Genomic DNA, 21,260 nt, shown 5'->3' on the forward strand with positions numbered 1-21,260 from the left:
CCTAAATTAATGAACCTGTTCTCAGAGTTAAAATGGGTAAAAGAGTTTTTGTGACTTGAAGGAGCGAAAGCAGGTCATTGCTGGCCACGTCACCTTTTAAACCAAAAACCATGAAATGCTGCTTTCCAGTAAGACCAGGAAGAGGGTCAGAATCATGATGATACTTGGCAGTTCAGTTGATGTTAGCAGGGATCAATTAATCCCACTTTGTTCATATTTTACCATCAGCTAATAACCCTTCTACCCCTATGTAAAATTCTGCGTGTAAAGCAGTAAGATACCCAAAGGTCATTCTGTAGCCTCTTCAGTCTTCATCACACTTCATGTTATAGGTGAGATTTCAAACATCAGTTGTTATTATACAAAACATTTTCAACGCTTGAATTTTTTTTCAAAAATAGTTTTATCTTTCCTCCATTCCTGAAACTTGTCCACATCTAAAATACCGATGATAAAAAATTAAAAAATACGAATAGATTTAAAAAGGGAGGAAGCCCCTGGGGGCTGAGTCAGTTGAGCGTCTGACTCAATTTGAGCTCAGGTCAGGATCTCAGGGTCATGGGATCGAGCCCCACATAGGGCTCCACACTCAGCATGCTTGAGATTCTCTCTCTCTCTCTGCCCCCGCCCCGCCCCTCTCCCCCACTTGCACAAATACTCTAAAATAATTTAAAAATAAATAAATAAATAAATAAAATATCGATGAGTAGGCCCTCACTATGACCTGAAGGCCAGAGCCCTGCAAATATCAGTCACTGATTTCCAAGAGGCGGCCACCACCCTGCATCCCCTTGTGAGTGCTGCCAACACCTAAAAACCTACATCTCTCAGGAGACTCCTGGATCAGAATCCTCTGCATTTTCATTCTGGCAGCTGTTAAAATTCAGTGTATCATAGAATCAGGTTACTTCTTCCAGCTGAGAGATCCCAGGCAGAACCCACAGCCAGACTCTGAAACAACTTTTCAGGCCCCATTTTTTTAATGACAGATGCTGTCACATGTTTGTCACAAGATTTCCAGGACTTAGTTTTTCTAGAATAGCTTTCCACCACTATGGGACAGGGTCTGTGGGGTCATGTAGCAGGATCCTGTATTGTGTTCAACTACACTCTGAAGAAAAACATGTTATTGCTATGGAAAATTTTGTTTTTGTGCTTCTCAAGTCTTGCCAAGTCTCTTAATGTGGATATTTCTTCGGAGATGGAAGCCAGAAGAACTCTTTGGTTATTCAGATACAAAATACAAAGACTGTTTATTTGGAAGCAGCCCTGGCTTTCTTCATAAATACATTTTGTAGGGTGATGGCCTACAAATAATTGAAATGGAAAACCATCTGTACAGACTGTAACTTCGTAAAAGAAGAAAAAGCAAACAAAAAAACACAGTGCTCCAGTATCTGTAGGAGAAACAGTTGGTTTTATACTCACCAGAATGGCTTGAGTGAAGCTGAAGTTGGGAATAATGTGATTTTCACACATGGTACTGGTTTGGTGTGAAATCCCATGCCCACTTTAAAAAAGCGCAATTTAGCTTTGGTTTCTTTCATTCTTTAGAAGACATCTTTGGGTTTCTTAAGCATCAGAGGTAATTGATGATTTAAAATTAGTGGTAATTTCGAAGTGAATTAAGTTTCCCTGCTCCTAATACGCACAGCGGCGGAACACTTACTTCAACTCGCTTTGCTCCCACCCTGAATGCATTTCTAGCTGATGTTGCAAAGAAGCTTCCTCTGGACTCCCAGAGGGGCTCTCCCGCCCAAGAACAAGTTCCCTCCTTACCCACAAAGTAGCTTGCCTTTTCCCACTGTAGATACACACACACACACACACGCATGCACGCACGCACACACGCACATATCCACACATACAACCTCAGGAGTGATTTGGATTAGACGACAAATAGCACCTCCCAGAGATGGGCACACATGCAGCAGCTGTCAAAAGGAGAAGTCACTTTACTTTCTTTTAAACTTGCAATGTTTGTCTTTATTTTGTTCTTTATATTTTGAAAGTGAAAAGAAATAGTATTGAGTCAATTTCTTTTTGTTTTTTTGTTTTTTTAAATATTTGTTCTATGTATTTACAAGCCTTAAAGTTGCTCTAAAGATTTCAAAAGTATTAAGAGTACTTTTCCCAGGGTAGCACTTTTTTTTAAATTTTTTAAACAATTCTTGGAGTTCTCTGGTCCACAGCATTTCCTTCTGTTCCAAGGTTATGTATGTTTTGATAACTATGGTGATTTTTTTTTTAAATTTTCTGAAGCAAGCTGAGAGGCAGGCAGAAAGATTTGATGCCAAAAAAAAAAAAAAAAAAATCTTTCTTACCTTGTTCACCCCAAACCTTCTTAAATCTGGACTAACTACTATGTTTTAAAACAAACGTGAGGTGCATTTGAAGGGGAGGGAAATTTATTTCTCTGCTTTTCTATTATACAAGTTGTTTACAGAAACTGCAAATTAAAAAATTACACTGGCATTTGCAGTCCTTAAAATAAATTAAAAGTTCTCAACTTTTTTTTTTTTCTAAACAGATGTGTTTTTTTAAAGTATGAGTCCTTGTTTAAAAAGAAAAGATTAAAACAGAAAATATTTTCTATAAATAATACATGTATTTTGGTTTTAGTGCTCCCGCCCTCAGGTTTGAAGTTTACTTTTTCCAGTACCTTTTTCCTCCATGATCACCTTTTTTTCTCTTTCCCCTCTCCCACTCGTGCACACGTGGGGATTTCTGCGAGAATTGGCCTTGCTGCACTGTGATTGGCGAAGACGTGAAACTTTTTAAAAAAATACTTAAATTGTTTCTTTTGTTTCGTTTTGTGTATTTGAAGCTTTAGTTATCCTCAGACTCCTCTTCTGCTTCCCGCAGCCACGTGAAGAACGCAGTGACAGATTTCAGAGCTACACCCTTCCCATTCTGCTCTGCAGGGTCCTTGCTGCTTTCCCACTTGTAGAAAGCATCCTCGGAGATCACCTCCTCATCATATAGGCAATCAAAAAACATCCGTAGCAAATCTGCAAGGAAGTAAGAATATACCATCAGTGTTGGAGGTGCTATAGTTGTGAAGTAAATTACTGTATTTCCAAGGGATGAATGGATGAATGAATGAATGCACATTAATACCCCTAGCACCCAGTGACAATTCATCATACTCCCTCCTGATAGTGTAATAGCAAAACAACTTGTTTAAAGAACAGGAAAAAAGATTTAAGCAATCTAAATTATTTTTACTGTTATTATTTTGTTCAATTAGAACTATTTTCTGATAATGCTGAGGTGTTTGATATTACGTAGTTCTCAAACTATATACTATAAAAATTAAATACAAGGGCACCCGGCTGGCTCAGTCAGTACAGCATACAACTCCTCATCTCAGGGATGTAAGTTCGAGCCCCAAATTGGGCATAGAGATTACTTAAAAATAAAATCTTAAAAAAAAAAAATTAAATATAAGAGTAACAAGTAACTTTACTCTCTTCTCTGTACATTTCTCCACTGTTTGAAATTTTACAATAAAAGTATATTAATTTTTACAGTTTGGGGAGGAAAAGGCAGAAGACACTTTTCCCCTTCTAATGTTGTTTTCAAACTGACAGAGTAATAATTTGTATGGAAAATATGGGTAAAAACTATCTCATCTGGATCTTATCCAGAGAAACAACAGTCTATTGTTTCCAACGCCCAGACGATCTGGGCAAATGTAATCCTGTTTTGCTTCCACAATGGAAACTTAGCTTATATCATTGTTCAGAAAAAGAGAGAAAGTTGGGGCGCCTGGGTGGCTCAGTCAGTTAAGCATCCGACTATGGCTCAGGTCATGATCTCACGGTCAGTGAGTTCGAGCCCAACATCGGGCTCTGCGCTGACAGCTCAGAGCCTGGAGCCTGTTTTGGATTCTGTCTCCCTCTCTCTCTGCCCCTCCCCAGCTCACACTCTGTTTTCTCTGTTTCTCAAAAATGAATAAACGTTAAAAAAAATTAAAAAAAAGAGAAGAGAAAGTTGGCAGATTTATATATTCTTTATTTTTAATTCCTTCATTACGGGCTCTTAAATTCATTTAAAATCAGCCTCCATTTATACTACTGGAGGGAGGCAATGGCATAAATAATTGATAATAAATATTAGGCTTGGAATGAGTCAGGCTAAAATTTTTCTTTAGATTTATCTTTGTAATTTTATTAATTAAGCTAATACTGAAACTACTTTTCATTCTCTTAACTCTGGTTGGTCTATGGGGAAATAGAAACAAGTGGCCAGGATTCTACAATGGTGAATCTAGAAATACGCATCTCTCCAGCGATGATTAAAGCTGATAATTATGGGAGATACTTTAATTTGGTTGAGCATACAGCATCAATTTCACCTCTTGAAAAGTTAACAAGTCCTCATCCTGTAAGAACAGAAAAAGGAAGCCATGATGTTAAATGACCCTTCAAGGTCTTGAGAAAGAGAACACAAAGTCAGTTAATTCTCTGATTCAGATTTAGATGATGTCTCTTCAGTTACAGTGTGAGGATGATTTGTTTCAATCTTTTCCTTCATCTCCCAGGGAGAGTCATAAGCACTAGGAAAGAAGGAAAGCCTCAAAACAAACCCAACCTTAGGAAGTGCCAAAGAATTACTTCAATGTCACCTCTAAAACTGCCCTGTACTACTATACTTTCACAAGTGTCAACTTAATTTTCAAGATTTAATACAATTCAGGGGCTCCTGGGTGGCTCAGTCTGTTAAGCATCCAACTCTTGATTTTGGCTCAGGTCACGATCTCACAGTTCATGACACCAAGCCCCACATCGGGTTCTGCATTGAGTAGAACCTGCCTGGGATTCTCTCTCTGCATTTTCCCTGTGCTCTCTTTCTCTCTCTCAAAATAAATAAACTTAAAAAAAAAAAAAAAGATTTAATATAATTCAGTTACTTTACCAGTATCACTAAGACTTGGTGGTTCAGGTTACCTCATGTGTCTGGTTAGCAAAGAATCATAACCCTAAAGTGAAAATTAGTCCAGAACACCTTAATGTCTTTGTTGGGTGTCTGAGGATTCTGAAGAAATATCATCCTTTTTCATTACTAAGACCTGTGTCAAAGAAGGTGAAAGACTGTAATGCATGTATGCTAACACCGAGATGCTCTAGACCTGCCTTGTCTAACAGGGTAGCCACTAACCATGGGGTTATTTACACTTAAATTAAATAACATTTAAAATTAAGCTCCTTAGTCACAACAGTCAGATCCAAGTGCCTAAGTGAATACTGCTCAGTACAGACACATTTCCATCACTGAAGAAAGTATTCTTAAGCAGACCTGCCCTAGAATAAGGATTAAATTTCTAATATAAACTAGTTTTCTTATTTCGATTTTCTCGTAAAAGTCAAGTACCCAAAAATTCAGGTTTATTAAAGTTGTTGGTTAAGTGAGTTTTTGTTAGTAGTGATTCTGCCATTAATCACTGTTCATCTCCAAAGTCTTGCCCTGGATAAATCTAACCCACTGGTTAGGTGAATTGTAAGAAGAGGTCATAAGCTTACTGGCAGGTTGATCAAGTTTTACTATTGATGCTTGTAGTGCATAAAGTGCTTGCAGTTCCTTCTCCGTATCTGAGTCTAGGTACTTGAGTAAGATCGGCACTCTCTGCTTGATAACAGCAGTGTCCACTCGGAAGGTAGAACAGTCGGCTAGAGGCAATACAAGAACTAAGCATTACATTCAGGAGTTAACACGTAGCCATTTTTAATTTTCTGAGTTGATAAGGCATGTGACTACAAGGAAAGCAGAAGTAAAGGAGTCCAAGGAAAAGATTTTGAAATCTAAGATATTCTGAAATTATACATGGGACATTCTTTCTGAAATAATTAAAATACATGGCGGGGGAATGTATTTTGAGTGCTGCACTCCCTAAAAAGTAGTGCACCCAATTCTTTATCTTTAATCATAATGATTATGATTATGATTAGGGACAGTGATTTTGTGACATTCCAAATTACAAAAGAAACATTAAAAAGGGGATTAAAGGGATAGTGCAAATCTTTTCAGAAGGGTAAAACAACCATTTTACTATTTCTAGGAAGGTGAGGACTAACTGTGACAGTGGAAAACAACACATACAATCTAGGCCTTTTAGGGAAAAGGCACAGTAAAAAGAGGCTGAGGAAAGTGTCCTCAGTGCCAAGAAGCAGAAGGTTTTATTTCCTTTCTAAGTTAGCACTAGGACACAACTGTGTTTTTAAAAGCAGCTTTTATACTTTCCAACAGTGATTTTAAAACACCAAAGTTCTACTGTTCCACTGATACTGGAAATGACTTAAGATGTTTTTATGAAGACTTTCTATTAGCTTGTTATTTACCTCATTGAAGACCTAACATTGTAAAAACATTCATCTGACAGAAAATCTTAAATTATAATTCTGAAGCTATCTTCTAAAATGATGACAGACCTGAAATTCTGAACAAATTTTGAGCTAATGGATTTTTTTCCCACTGCAGTGAAAGAAACGTGAATTTCTATCTGAGGCTAGATAGATGATCTCACTCAATACTGTTAAATACGATATGCAGCTAGAAATACGTAGGGTTTCTACCAATCGTAATCCTAACTACCTATGTAATTAACATTCAGTGACACTGTCTTATCATAAGACATAAAGGTCAACATAAAGCAAAAGAAACAACTGGTGTTTTCTTTTCTCATATATGTATTTATATAAAAAAGCTTTTCTGTTGCAATTAGTCCTTCGTTGATATTAGGTTAGAATATTCAACCCATTCATTATAACTCTTGAATGGAAGATGGAGGAGGCTTTGCATACTGGAGGTGAAAGGTAAAGGCAAAGAAAAATACAACAGAGTAGGAAACAGCCCAAGCAGCATGCACCCGTTTCTGTTGAATTGAAGAATACAAGGCATATGGTAGCTGCTCAGATCTGGGCTCTCTACAGGCACAGCAGCTATGCATCCCCCTGCTTGAGAAAGTCAGCCACTGTAGACAGAAAGGGTACTCATTCACAGGGAAAACTTTGAAGACAATATAAACTCAGACCCATGTCATCAACAGTTAACATACTGGGGATTCAGATGTTAAGAGCTGTCTTCAGAGATGTTACTTACCTATAATAGCTGCTTTACAAACAGCTGTCATTAAAGCTCTAAGGAATGTAGGTGAACTCATCTGGCTTTCATCTAAATTAGCCTGAAATCAAAAGTAAATGCAACAGTTAAAGGTACCCTTGCATATCAGAGAAATACATCCCCCTAAACCAGGCTTCATCTGGCACTAGGGGTAGATGGGGTCGCATTCAACCTTCTTGTAAAAATTAATCTTCTGATTCACTGGAAAATTCTTGGGCTACTACCAGTTCTGTCCGAAAATGTTCTCAGTAGCAGCATTTAATTTTCAAGGAGCTCACTGCTGCCTATACTTTGCTGATTCAATTATATAGTGCTGTGTACTATGTACATTTGGAACTACAACCATTTAAAAACATATTTCTTTCTCAATAAATAATTCCTATTAAGATTAATTCTATCAGAACGTATAAATTTGAGAGTATTACACCACACCATAGTGTGTTTTAAAGACTTTTCTGAATAGTGTAATTATTTTTAGATGTGCTAACATTGCTTTTTTATCTTAATTTTAATGTGAACTAGAGATCAAACTCAAGCATTGTCTCGAATCCTTCAGGTGGTGAGAAAACTGTTTATCTTTTCTAAGGATGGCAGAAAAAATGTATTTAGAGATAAGTTGAGTAAATGGGCCTCAAATTTGGTTTTTAGTTTATTTCTCTTAAGATCTTCTTAAAAAAGAAAAAAAAAAGATCCTATCTTCTTGCTATAAAACACTGTATAAACCATATGAGTACCAAAAGGAAAACAAACAAAAGGAGACATTTTCTAGGCAGGTATTTCATACATTTTTCAGAGTTTATGTTCCTTATGCCTGTGAAGAATTAATGCTTGTGTCAGCTTCTTTTAATAGCACAGCATACTATTTTCCACTGGAAGGGTCAGCCTTAAAATGACTGGCCAGGAAAAAAAAATTAGGGTGTCATTATAAACCTCTGTGTTATAAAGCTAAGAATTTCAAAGATATTGGGAGATCAGTTAAATGTTTGTGAATTGTAAAACTGACACAGATTAACGAGCAGTTCTCTCTTTGTTGAACGCCTAACTTCGAATATCACTTCGTGAGAGCAGAGAGGGGTTAACGAGTCGAGTCGGATGGCCAGCTCTGCAGGACACTAGCCGCTCTCTGTACACGCAGGGCTGTGTTACAGGAAGAGGTTTCATTACCAATCTTTTCCAAGAGAACAGAAACATGTGGTGCCACTGCTAACAGCTAAGGATGGGGACAGGATGGGGCAAATGCCACATATAAAAGATTTGATGATTTATGTGTTATAGTGGGTTATTGGTTTACACCTCTTAAAAAAAAAAAAAAAAAAAACCACTTTATTCAGACTGAAGCCAGACTGGTCTAGGCCCTGACATTACTTTTGCAAAGTCTGAACAATCATTTTTGAAGAATAAGTGAGAGGATAAAAACACACCATTACTTGTTGGCTCAACAGTACTTTATAAACAGGCTGACAGAGCTATTTCAAGTACTGAGTATCATTTGAAATTCCCAAATACTCAGATTTCAAGTAGAGTCTGAAAAAAATTAACAAATTAGCTAAATATAATTAGATAATAAATACCACTTCCAAACCATTTGCCTTTGTTTTGTTATAAAGAAACAAACTGCGGGGCACCTGGGTGGCTCAGTCGGTTAAGCATCTGACTTCAGCTCAAGTCATGATCTCATGGTTTGTAAGTTCGAGCCCCATGATGGGCTCTGTGCTGACAGCCCGGAGCCTGGAGCCTGCTTGGGATTCTGTGTCTCCTCCTTTCTCTGTCCCTCCCCCACTTGTGCTCTGTCTCTCTCTCTCTCAAAAATAAATAAATGTAAAAAAAATTAAAAAAAAAAAAAAAGAAACAAATTGCATATGTCTTCCACCAAATAAAGCTAAATATTGTAATTCTAATATTCAAGAATAGAATAGACCTGAAGAATAATGTCAGAAACACTTCAGATTAAGCAAAGATGTTAACGAGAATGGGCAAGAACAAGAAGAAAGATGGTTTGCTAACCAGGTTAGATTAAGGAAAATCAGATTTACATAATACTGGTACCAAACACAGAGTGACAAATCTTTTCATGTATTGTGAGCTCAGCTACTATTGCATTTTTGTTTGCTCCCTCCTTTTTGAAAGTCTTTATTAGTATAATTTACATTCAGTGAAATTTACCCTTTGTCTTCTCTTTAAGGAGAATACTTGTTGGTCTAGAATAGGCAGAATAGAGATATAAAAAAGTGAAGCCCAACATAAATGAAGAGGTGGAAATAGCATCATTTTGCAATACATGAAAACATAAAAGACCAAATGGCTGAAATGAGGGTGATCTATGAAAAATCATGGCGAGAGAGAATAATGTTAAATATGTAAACACTAACTTGATTTCTAAAATTGAAAATAAGGCATGTCAATAACATACCAGAAAGCCAGATGCCGATTCTATGCTAACTTCTGCAACAATGGGTTAAAAGTCTTAGAGAGGAAAGAGATGGTTACACCAAGAGGAATAAAGAAGTAAGTACGTGAAAAACAAGAGATGCTAAACCAACCTGCAATCCTTTTCTGATTTGGTTAGTATACGGTAGCTCAGAAAGATATAAGCATACATTCTCTGGACTTCAGCAAGGTATTTGACAAATTATTTAATGATAACTGTCCCCTCATGGGCATGATGAAAAAGTGAAATAGACAGCAGAATGATGTGAAATAATAAACAGGTTAACGACACCCATGGGATTGGGGGTGGGATCTTGTCCCCAAAAGGATGCTACTTTGTCCCCGGCCCTACCCCATTCACACACTTTGCCCCTAACTTGGATGAGGATTAAGTTGGCATACTAATGAACGCATGGGGGATACAAAGTGAAAAAGATGGCAAGGAAATTTTATGAACAAGTCAGAATCTAAAATGTCCTGACAGACAAAAACTTGTATCTAATTTAAGAAGATGAACATAAGCAGCAATACATTTTAAAAGCCCCATTCTGGTTCAAAAACCAATGCGGTAAGCTCCAGATGGGAGAGATGACTCAACTGTAGAATATAAAAGAATGGGTACTATATGACTGAAAGAGCAATCTGAGTTCAGTGTGGTGAGCCTGCCAAAAGCAAAGAGTCCAAAACAAAAAAGGCAACAGCACTGCCTAACTCCGAATGTTGGAGCACATCTGGCAATCATGCTCAATTTGCACATGTCACTTGTGAGAGGGATATTGAAAATCCAGGCTATGTTTGGATAAGGGTAACCAGATGAAGGGGTGGATATTAAGATTTCAAGAAAGGATGAAAGAACCTAGAGAGAGAGACAGGGATATAACAGTAAACTATTACAATTAATTAAAAGATTCCCAGCTGGGTGACAGAATAGATTTATCTTATAGGGACATGGAGGAAAACTGATTAAAAAAACCCTTTAAACTAGGGGTGCTTGGTTGGCTCAGTTGGAAGAACATGTGACTCTTGATCTCAGAGCCATTAATTTGAGCCCCACGTTGGGAGTAGAGATTACCTAAAAAAATAATTTAGGGGCACCTGGGTTGCTCAGTTGCTTAAGTGTCCAACTTTGGCTCAGGTGACGATCTCGCAGTTTGTGTCTGAGCTCTGAGCTGGGCTCTGTGCTAACAGCTCAGAGCCTGGAACCTGCTTTGGATTCTGTCTCCCTCTTTCTCTCTGTCCCTCCCCCACTCACGTTCTTTCTCTCTCTCAAAAAGAAACATTAAAAATTTTTAAAAAATCTAAAAATAGTAAAAAGAAATCTATAAACACAAACAAAACCCCCAAATTATCAGAAACTTCATTTTTTTCTCAATGTCTGAGAGAGGATAAAGAAACAACCCATTTACAAGGACTACAAAAGAGGTTTTATACAAGAGGGAGGGGACTACATTAGCCCTCCATGGCTTTCAACTTGGATTATTATGTGATCCCATGGAAAATGTGTACAAATAAAATATACTTATATAAACAAGAATTACTAAGGGAATACAGTACCAGATTTAAAAAGAGACATGATCAATAGATTCCACAAAGTAAGGTTCAAAATTTTCAGAAGGAAGCATTAATATGAAGATGAAAGCCAACACAATTCATAATAATTACATATTGTTTACTGATTTTATCCAAAATATTATTTAAAGTGCAAGAACATTTAGAAAAAAAACTTATATTTTGAATAGTAAAATGTAGGGTATATCCTAAACTAATGAGATCCAGAAAAATGGCTTCTGTTTTGAATAGTTTTACTTGCCTTCCTAAAGGCTGTAAATCTTGTTAAGAATAAAAAAAGTCTTATAGTTTCAAATACACATAGATGAAAAAATAAAACCGAACTCCATCAAAGTTAAATACTCCTATGAAGTGAAAGAGAAGGTACAGGCATACTTGGTTTATTGCGCTTCGCTTTACTGTACTTCAGTGATACTGTACTTTTTATAAAGTGAAGGTTGATGGCAAACCTGTATCAAGAAATTCTAAGGGTGCCATCCATTTTTCCAACAGTAGTCGCTCACTTCGGGTCTCTGTGTCACATTTTGGTAACTCTCACAGTATTTCAAACATTTTTATTATTATTGTATTTGTTACAATGACCTGTCATCAGCGATTATGACTCACTGAAAGCTCAGATGACGGTTAGCATTTGTATAGCAATAAAGTACTTTTTAAGGTATTATATACATTTTTAAAAGATATAATGCTATTGTACATTTAGCAGACTACAGTATTGTGTGAACATCACTTTTACATGCACTGGGAAAACAAAACATTCATTTGACTCGCTTTATTGCACTATTCGTTTAATTGTGTTCAGTCTGGAACGGAAGGAACCCTCACTATCTGTGAGATAAGCCTGTATGTGAATTAAAGGGATCCCACAAAAATCTTTCTTGCAGAGATATCAGGGAAGATGACATAATCTCTATACCTCTACCCAGTCAAAGATCTGTTCATCATTTGCTTTGTCTTCAATAATGAGTTTCTCGAGTCGCTTATATAGCTCTTCAGCAGAGAGTTCTTTTTTTGAAAGTGCTTCAGAGGAACAGGAACTGTCAGACTCTATAAAGTCCAACTTCTGAAACATAAAATGTTATATGTATTAATATAAGTCAGTATTAGTAACACCCTGAGAGGAAAACAAAGTCATGGGCTATATCTTCTATTTTACATGGGATCGAAATGATCAGTAGAAGCCAATTTTTATTTATAGTTCTGAAAGATTATTACTCCACTATCTTTCTTGAATATTTCTCCAACTTTTTATACTGTCTATCTCAGATTCTCCTTAAAAACAACAAATCAACAAAACCCCAAGAATTATCTCTGTGGCTATGACCACCTCCAAATCATTCTGAGCTTCAGTCTTGCTCTTAGCAGTGATATAGCTCTAAGGCAGGGCAGGATTACTAGTTAAATTACAATTTAATTCCTTCTGCAGCCTATGGTTTAGTATCAGCACAGCCACAGAACAACTGTCAAAAATCTAATTTTGGTTATGTCCTTCAAACACCATTGTGATCCAAGTAAGAGAAATGAGACCACATTGTAAAATTCCTGAACACAGTGTATTGTAGGGAGGACAATAAAAATGAAGGGTTTGGGGTGCCTGGGTGGCTCAGTTGGTTAAGCGTCCGACTTTGGCTCAGGTCATGATCTCGCAGCCTGTGAGTTCGAGCCTGCATCGGGCTCTGTGCTGACAGCTCGGGGCCTGGAGCCTGCTTCAGATTCTGTGTCTCCCTCTCTCTCTGGCCCTTCCCCTCTCAAGCTCTCGCTCTCGCTCTCTCTCTCTCTCTCAAAAATAAATAAACATTAAAAAAAAAAAGATAAAAATTAAAGGGTTTTATCAGTATTGCATGAAAGATCGTTTTCCCACACAAATCATTCAATTTCAAAGGACTGAATATTCTGGAAAGGAGAATGACTGTAAATATGTAGTTACTTCAATGAACCACAACATCATGGCCTGTGCGAGTCTGACCCAGTGCAGAAATGCCTTCACCTCAGCCTTCAGAGGACCATCCACACACCGTTAACAGCATGTGGCGGGCATCCGGGGCCCCTGGAAGCACCCTACACACATGCAGAGAGCTCTTCAGCCCTGTGAGGAGCACTGGCTTCACGGCTCCCGTCCTCAGCTCCTGGTAGCCCAAGGCTACTCTCACTTTGTTCTTAAATACTTGAGAAGAGTTATTTGACTATTGTCTCACATCCATGACAATGGCCCTGAAAAGCATAAACACAAGTGTATATGCTTTCAAATTCTCCCAGAACACTGGCTCACTCTACCATGTCTGTAAGTCTTAGGCCCCACAAGAAGCAGCTTGATGGAGCACAGATATGTGGACTCTAGAGTCAGAGATGGGGGTGAGGTTGGGGGTGAGGGTTGGAGGTACAATTCCAACTCAGCCACTTCTACCAGGAGAACCTATCCTGAGGTGGGAAGACCACCACCAACCTCAGTCAATTCCAAGGGCTCAATGACTAAACATGTGCACTGCACTGGGCACCAACAGGGCTCCAGGAACATACATCTGGTAGGTAGTGGTAGGTCACCCACTAACCTGAAAGGAAAAGCCCCTTCCTAGCAGGGACCACTCACTGTTTCCACTGCAAAACACAGTGCTGCTCACACACCAATCTCAGCTTCTTTTATGATCCTGATGCCAGTGGCACAAAGTATAAGCATCTCAGTTGCTCCCATTGTACTTACACACGGGCAAAAAAAATTCACAGACACGACATACCAAATTTTCCAGGAGGTAATTTAATCCTGAATTGAAAACCATCTGACCACAGGACACATCTAAAGAAAGACAACTCAAAGGGTTATGGGAAGAGCTACCTCTTCATTTAATAGAAAAATAAAAAAATCAAAAAAAAAAAAAAAAAAGAATAAAAAAAGATCTCTAATTGGGGCACCTCGGTGGATCAGTCGGTTAAACGTCCGACTTTGGCTCAGGTCATGATCTCGCAGTCAGTGAGTTCCAGCCTCACACCGAGCTGAGAGCTCAGAGCCTAGAGCCTGCTTTGGATTCTGTCCTTCTGTCTGTCTGTCTCTCTCTCTGTCTCTGTATCTCCCCCACCTGCATGCGCACTCTCTCTTTCTCTCAAAAATAAACATTAAAAAAAAAAACATAAAAAAACTCCAATTATGTAACTGCTATTATACAAAAAATCTTCTGAGGGTGCCTGGATGGCTCAGTTGGTTAAAAGTCTGACTCTTGATTTCGGCTCAGGTCGTGATCTCACAGTTGGGGAGATCGAGCCCGGCACGGGGCTCTGCGCAGAGCCTGATTGGGATTCTCAACCTTCAGATGACTAAATTTTTGACAATTCTTCTGCAGTAAGAATACTTTAGGTGGTGGTCATACAACATTGTGAATACAGTAAATGCCACTGAATTATACAATTTAAAATGGTTAATTGGAAAAAAAAATAAAATGGCTAACTGGATGTTATAGGAATTTCACCTCAATTTTTAAAAAATAATATTTTATGGGGCGTCTGGGTGGCTCAGTCAGTTAAACATCATCCATCCGACTCTTGATTTCGTCTCAGGTCTCGATCTCAGGGTTTGTGAGTTTGAGCCCTGCATCGGGCTCCACACTGACAGCACAGAGCTTACTTGGGACTCACTCTCTCCCTATGTCCCTCATACCCGGCTCATGCTGTCTCTCAAAATAAAGAAATAAAACTTAAAATAATTATAATATAATACTTCACTTGAAAATTTGATGATTTTTTATGCCATTCTGATACATGTACATAAAATTATGATTGTACATATATACTATATATTGAAAAAGAAAATATGTCAAAATTGTTCAATTTTTAGATGGGTAGTTAAAAAAATAATCAAAATTATTGGTAATTCTCAAGGGTATAAGGCAACGTGATATGTAACTATGCTTTACTTTATGAAGCTTCACTATGCAAAAGCCACAGATTAAAATATTAAAGATTATTAGCACAAGCTTTTCTCTAATACCTTTGAACACTTTGATATATTCCTATACCTTCCCCAGATACACAAAGAAAAAACTACCTTGAATTGTTAAAAAAATTTTTCATCCTATTATGTCTTTACCATTTATTAGCATTTTATTTTCTAAAGTATTTTATTTTTAAATGTTTATTTATTTTTTAAATATTTATTTATTTATTTTTGAAAGACAGAGAGAGAAAGCATGAGTGGGAGAGGGGCAGAGAGAGAGGGAGACACAGAATCCCAAGCACAGAGCCCAACACAGGGCTTGAACTCACATACCATGAGAACATGACCTGAGCCGAAAACAAGAGTTAGACCTTAACCAACTGAGCCACTCAGGTGCCCCTTAATGTTTATTTATTTTGAGAGAGAGAGAGAGAGAGAGAGAGAGAGAGAGCGCGCGCGCGCGCGCGAGAGAGCACGCATATGAGTGGGGGAGAGTCAGAGAAAGAGGGAGAGAAAGAAGTCCAAGCAAGCTCTGTGCTATCAGCACAGAGCAGATGTAGGGTTTGATCTCACAAATCGTGAGATGACCTGAGCTGAAATCAAGAGCTAGACACTTAACTCACTGAACCACCCAGGTACCACAAAAAAAAAAAAATTTTTTTTAAAGTAATCTCTACACCCACCATGGGGCTTGAACTCACAATCCTGAAACCAAGAAATCACACTCCAAGGATGCTTAACTGACTGAGCCACCCAGGTGCTCCTTGACTTCCATGGTTTCTGATGACAAACTGGCTGTTGGCTCTTACTGAGGATTCTTTGTACATGACAAGTCACTTCTTTCTCGTTGCTGTAAAGATTTTTTTTTTTTTTTTGGTCTTTGTCTTTCAAAAGTTTTATTGTAAAATATCTCGGAGTATATCTCATTTGGAGATTTGAGATTATCTTGTTTGGAGTTCACTGAAATTCCTGGATATGTAACTTCTGATCTTTGATCAAATTCATGAAGTTTTTGGCTATTATATCTCCAAGTATTTTTTCTGCCCCTTCCTCTCTCTTCTCCCTTCTGAGTCTCTCTAATGCTCATGTTGTTATGTTTGATGCTGTCCCATAGGTCCCCAGGTGCTGTTCATTATTCCTGATTCCCTTTTCTTTCTGCTCCTCAGACTGAGCAATTTTTTCTTTAAAAGTCTCCTTTATGTGCTTAATGAATTAATTTTCCACTATATATTATTATAAAGTTTATTTAAGAAAATAAACTATGGGGATTTTATTTTAAAAATTTGGTGATACTCATAATTTCATCTAACCATGCTAAAAATTTCATTTCAAAAATTAAAGATGGATTTCCATGGCAGCAACTTAGTGACAAGTCAGTGACTTCTGACTGAGCAATTTCAACTGCTCTGTATTCAGGTTTGCTGATTCTTTCTTCTGCCCCATCAAATCTATTGTTGGACCCCTCTAGTGAATTTTTCATTTTAGCCATTACAAATTTTTAGTTATAGAATTTCTATTTGGTTCATTTTTATAATTTCTACCTCCTTCTTGAAAGTCCCAATTTGACCATACATCATTCTCCTGATTTCCTTTAGTTCTTTGTCCATGGATTCCATCAGCAATTTGAGCAGACAGAAAGCAGTTAATTTAAATCCCTCATGTGGTATCTCCAACGTTTGGGCTTCCTCAGGAATACTTTTTTCTGTCAGTTTCTTTTTTCTTGTGAATAAGTCACATTTTCCTGTTTCTTTATATGCTTTCTAATTGTTTTTGTTGACAACTAAACATCTGGAATACTGTAATGTGTAACTCTGGATATCAGATTCTCTCCCTTTGTGAGGGATTGTCAGTGCTGCAGACATCTGTTTGTTTAGTGAATTTTAGACAAAGACCGCATTCCTTCTTGTGTGTGGTCATTACAGTCTCTCTGATCTGTTCTCTCCTCAGACAGCCAGTGACCTTGTAGAAATTTCAGTGAAAGTCTGGATCCAAAGAGAAAAGAGAGGGGTGGGATGGATGGGACTGCATGCGTGCGTGCGTATACACACGCACACATGCACGCGAACACATTCCATTTCTCTGAATTCCTTGACAGACACCATTCAGGAAACCACTTTGGCCTGAGTAGTTAAAACAATGGACAGGCCCTGCACTAAACCTTCAGTAAATTGCCAAGCAGATTAAAAGGCACAGCACTGGGGCACCTGGGTGGCTCAGTCGGTTGGGTGTCCGACTTTGGCTCAGGTCATGATCTCACCATCTGTGAGTTTTGAGCCCTGCATCGGGCTCTCTCTGCTGACAGCTCAGAGCCCAGAGCCTGCTTCAGATTCTATGTCTCCTTCTCTCTCTGCCCCTCGCCCCACTCGCACTCTATCTCTCTTTCTCAAAAATAAAAGAAAGACATAAAAAAAAAAAAATTGTTTTTTTCAAGGCATGGCACCAATCTTTTGAGGATAAGGTCTTGATTTCTCAACCTGGCACCAGAAAGGGAGTGCCACCATCTCCCCAACTGTCTGCCACAGGTCTAGGTGCTAATAGCTTCTATGCAAAATACCTAAGTTACTGAAATTTGCAAGATTCTTTTTCATCAAGCATTCCTCTGGTGTTGGTACTGCACAGCTGACTCAACTCCACAATTCCAAAATAGTTGATTCTAACACATCTTGCCAGCTCAATGGTTGTTTCGGTGGAGGGAGGAATTCTGGAGCTGCTTATTTCTTCATCCTCTGTACATCCATACACTGACTTATGAATCTTACAACATTATATTCCTGTGATAAGTGCTACTTGGTTGTGATTAATCTTTTAATGTAGTGTTGGATTTAATGTGTGAAAATTTTGTTGAAAACCTTTTCTTTGCATTTATTAGGAATAGTTGGCCTATTATAGTTTTTTTTCTTGAAATGTCTTTGGTTTTGCTATTAGAGTAACGCTGGCCTCATAGGCCATGAATTGGCAAGTAATCTCTCCTCTTCAGTTTTCTGGAAGAATTCTTTGCAGAACTGGTATTATTTCTTCTTTAGATGTTTGGTAGAATTCAATAGTAGAAACATTAGGGCCTGGAGTTTTCTTTGTGGCAGTGTTTTTAACTACTTCAGTGTATCAGATACTCAGGGTTATCTACTCTCAAGTCAGCTCTGGTGATTTGTACCTCCCAGGAAGTTTGTTCATTTCAATTAAGTTGACGTACTTATTGGCATAAAAATTATTCATAAATCCCTCGTATCCATTATTATGTTTAGAAACATTACAACATCACCTCTCTCATTCTACTGGTAACTGATGTCTTCTTTTTAAATTTTGTTTTCACTGATTAGTCTGGCTAGAGATTTCACAATTTTCTTTTCTCAGAGGACCAGCTTTAGAATTCACTCACTGTTCTCTATTGTTTGTTTCACTGATTTCTACTCTGATCTTTATTACCTCCTTTTTCTACTTCTTTTCAGTTTCATTTACTCTTCCTTTATTAAATTTCGTAAGGTCAGGGGCGCCTGGGTGGCGCGGTCGGTTAAGCGTCCGACTTCAGCCAGGTCACGATCTCGCGGTCCGTGAGTTCGAGCCCCCCGTCGGGCTCTGGGCTGATGGCTCAGAGCCTGGAGTCTGTTTCCGATTCTGTGTCTCCCTCTCTCTCTGCCCCTCCCCCGTTCATGCTCTGTCTCTCTCTGTCCCAAAAATAAATAAACGTTGAAAAAAAAATTAAAAAAAATAAATTTTGTAAGGTCAAAAATGAGATCACTGACCTATGACCTTATTTCTTTTCTAAATTCAGGTGCTCAGTGCTAACAGTTTCATTCCAAGTATTGCTTTTGTGGTATCCCACAAATACTGATATGTTGTGTTTTTCCATTATCAATGAGTCAAATATTTCTTACTGCCTTTTATGATTTCTTTGTGGAGTCATGAGTTATTCGGAAATGTGTTGTTAAGTCTTTAAATATGTGTTGCCCTCATTCTTATTTTTTATTAATTTATTTACCTCTTTTTTGAGTGAAAGTGAGCATGTGTGAGTTGGGGGAGAAGAGAGGAAGAGAGAGAGAGACAGAAAGAGAGAAAGAGAATCTCAAGCAGGCTCCAGCCTCACTACAGAGCCTGACACAGGGCTTGATCTCACAACTGTGAGATCGTGACCTGAGCCAAAATCAAATTGGATACTTAACTGACTGAGCCACCCAGGTGCCACTGTTGCCATCATTCTTAAATGTTAGTTTCATTGGAAAGACTATTCTAAATAAACTGATATTCTCTCAACATTTTGAGATTACTCCACCATTTCGGGCTTTCACTGTTGCTACTGCAAATTCTACTGTTTCTCTATAGGTGACGTACTTCTTTCTAGCTACTTTAAAATCTTTCCTATGTTTTTGATGTTATGCAGTTTCACTGAAATGTAATCACCCTCTGTGGTATACATGTGCTTTCTGTATAGATTCATCTGTTTTATCAGTTTGGGAAAAGTCTCACCCACAATCTCTTCAAATATTGCCTCTTCTCCATTCCCTCTGTTTTTCCTTCTGGGATTCCAATTAGACATGTTAGACCTTTTCATTTTATCCTTTAAATCTCATAGTATCTCTTAGAAATCTACCTTACTTTCTTTTCTTCTTCTTTCCAAATTTTCTCAGTCATTTTGACTAGTGTTTGGTTGCTTGCACATTTTTGTGAATTCCTCTTTTTTATACAGCGTTATGTTATATTCTGATTAAGAATTCCATTATTTCATGTCTTTGGGGTCTAAACCTACCATTTCTTGTCTGTTTACTCTCATTCATGGTTACTTGTTTCGTCACAGACTAAAATGAACTCTTAAGTGTTAACTATATATTTAGATAATGTTAATTAGTAGAAAATGAAGAGACCTAAGTTGAGCATGTTTTCTCCAAAAACCATTTTTGTTTGCTTCTTTTGGAAGCCAGGGTAATACTGAACTAGGACCATTTCAACCTCTTCCAACATCTCTGGTAGCATTTACAATGGCAATGAAACAAACAAGCCCCTCAGGTATGCTTATTGCTAAGAGTTCAGGTTTCATCTATGGCTTTTCTCCTCACCTACTCATTTTTTTCCTTAGAAAATGCCTTCACTTTCTATCAGCTCAGCAATGCAAGATAACTCATGTTTTATCTAGGCTCTTATCTTTTGGCAGAAGCACTCCCCAGTGTATCTGGACGATAACCAAAAGGAAGCTAATGTCCATATTAACTTAACACAGTGTGTCTTTATCCAGCTCAATATACTAATTTTCAGATTGTGATCATTTTGAGAGAGAGTTGTTTCCTTTCTTGGTCACTCTTCCTTGTCTAGTATTTTTATGGTTGCCTCTTTCTGATGCTCCACAATTCCTTATTTAGAACTACATTATATTGACCATGGGCCTTTTGCCTTGTTGTGGATTTCTGGATCCAGTTACCAAGTGGACAGCCTAGCTACGGTTTTGGCTGCAAGAGTGTCATTTGTCTATCTGTGGAGTTCCCACCTGGCTTCATGAAGTATGTCTGTCCTCCAATTTTCTACCTTGTAAGGGGCATTCTAGTCCCCATTTCCTCACCGAAATAACTTCTAGGTGTCTCTAGTGGCATTTAGACCCAGAGCTCAGAAGACTTGCCGCTTTAGCCCTATTACCCCCACTTTATTTGTCAATTTCATTTTTTGGTTCATGGAGATATGTAGCTCGTTTTCTCTGTGTGTGGCTAAGTCCTTTAAATTTTATTTTTTTATCTATTATCTAATGAGTGAATAGTTGAGTGGCCCTAAAGCATGGACTTAAAATGACATCTTGACCATAATTCCTATTTTGGTCTAATTTTAATAACTGGACTACTAATGAAATTACCTTCATTTTTTCTATGAACCAGACCAACTACTATTAAACAGAAAGGCATAAGCCTTGTTCTTACTTACCTGCTCCAAGAGAAAATTATGTACATCTTCCCCTTCTGGTAAAAAGTCCTTCCAGGTGAGGTCAGCCTCCCTCCATAAGGCTCCCACTTTCTTATGGCTCTAAAACAGAGATAAGTCCAGTCCATTTACTTTTATATAAAGATAGGATGATGATGAAGAGGAAGAAGAGAGGAGGAGGAGAAGGAGGACAGTCACGGGGAGGGGGCGGGGGCGGATTAGGAGAAAAGGCTTGCTTGAAGTCAAGAGTATAGAAATATAAAGACTGAAAAATCAAAACTTTTCCCTTGTTGATATAAAGTTAGTTTCTCAGGACTCCTGGCCC

At 38.0% G+C, this 21,260-nt stretch overlaps 1 protein-coding gene across 29 annotated transcripts in view; it reads right to left on the bottom strand.

The window, feature by feature from the left end:
- Positions 1 to 2,386: 2,386 nt before the first annotated feature.
- The window catches only part of EIF4G3 (eukaryotic translation initiation factor 4 gamma 3), a 286,899-nt gene continuing 268,025 nt past the window's right edge, over positions 2,387 to 21,260 (bottom strand). For all 29 annotated transcript variants that reach the window (XM_040463621.1, XM_040463813.1, XM_040463823.1 and 26 more), the window contains 5 exons: positions 20,939 to 21,037; positions 12,035 to 12,181; positions 7,102 to 7,183; positions 5,526 to 5,672; positions 2,387 to 3,011 (listed from right to left, as the gene is read on the bottom strand). In XM_040463621.1, coding sequence (XP_040319555.1) covers positions 2,830 to 3,011; positions 5,526 to 5,672; positions 7,102 to 7,183; positions 12,035 to 12,181; positions 20,939 to 21,037 — 657 coding nt within the window. In that variant the 3' untranslated portion in view covers positions 2,387 to 2,829. The remainder of the gene's footprint in view (positions 3,012 to 5,525; positions 5,673 to 7,101; positions 7,184 to 12,034; positions 12,182 to 20,938; positions 21,038 to 21,260) is intronic.

This window comes from Herpailurus yagouaroundi, unplaced genomic scaffold (genome assembly GCF_014898765.1).
Source record: "Herpailurus yagouaroundi ecotype Mexico unplaced genomic scaffold, PumYag 77, whole genome shotgun sequence".
NCBI classification, from domain to species: domain Eukaryota; kingdom Metazoa; phylum Chordata; class Mammalia; order Carnivora; family Felidae; genus Herpailurus; species Herpailurus yagouaroundi.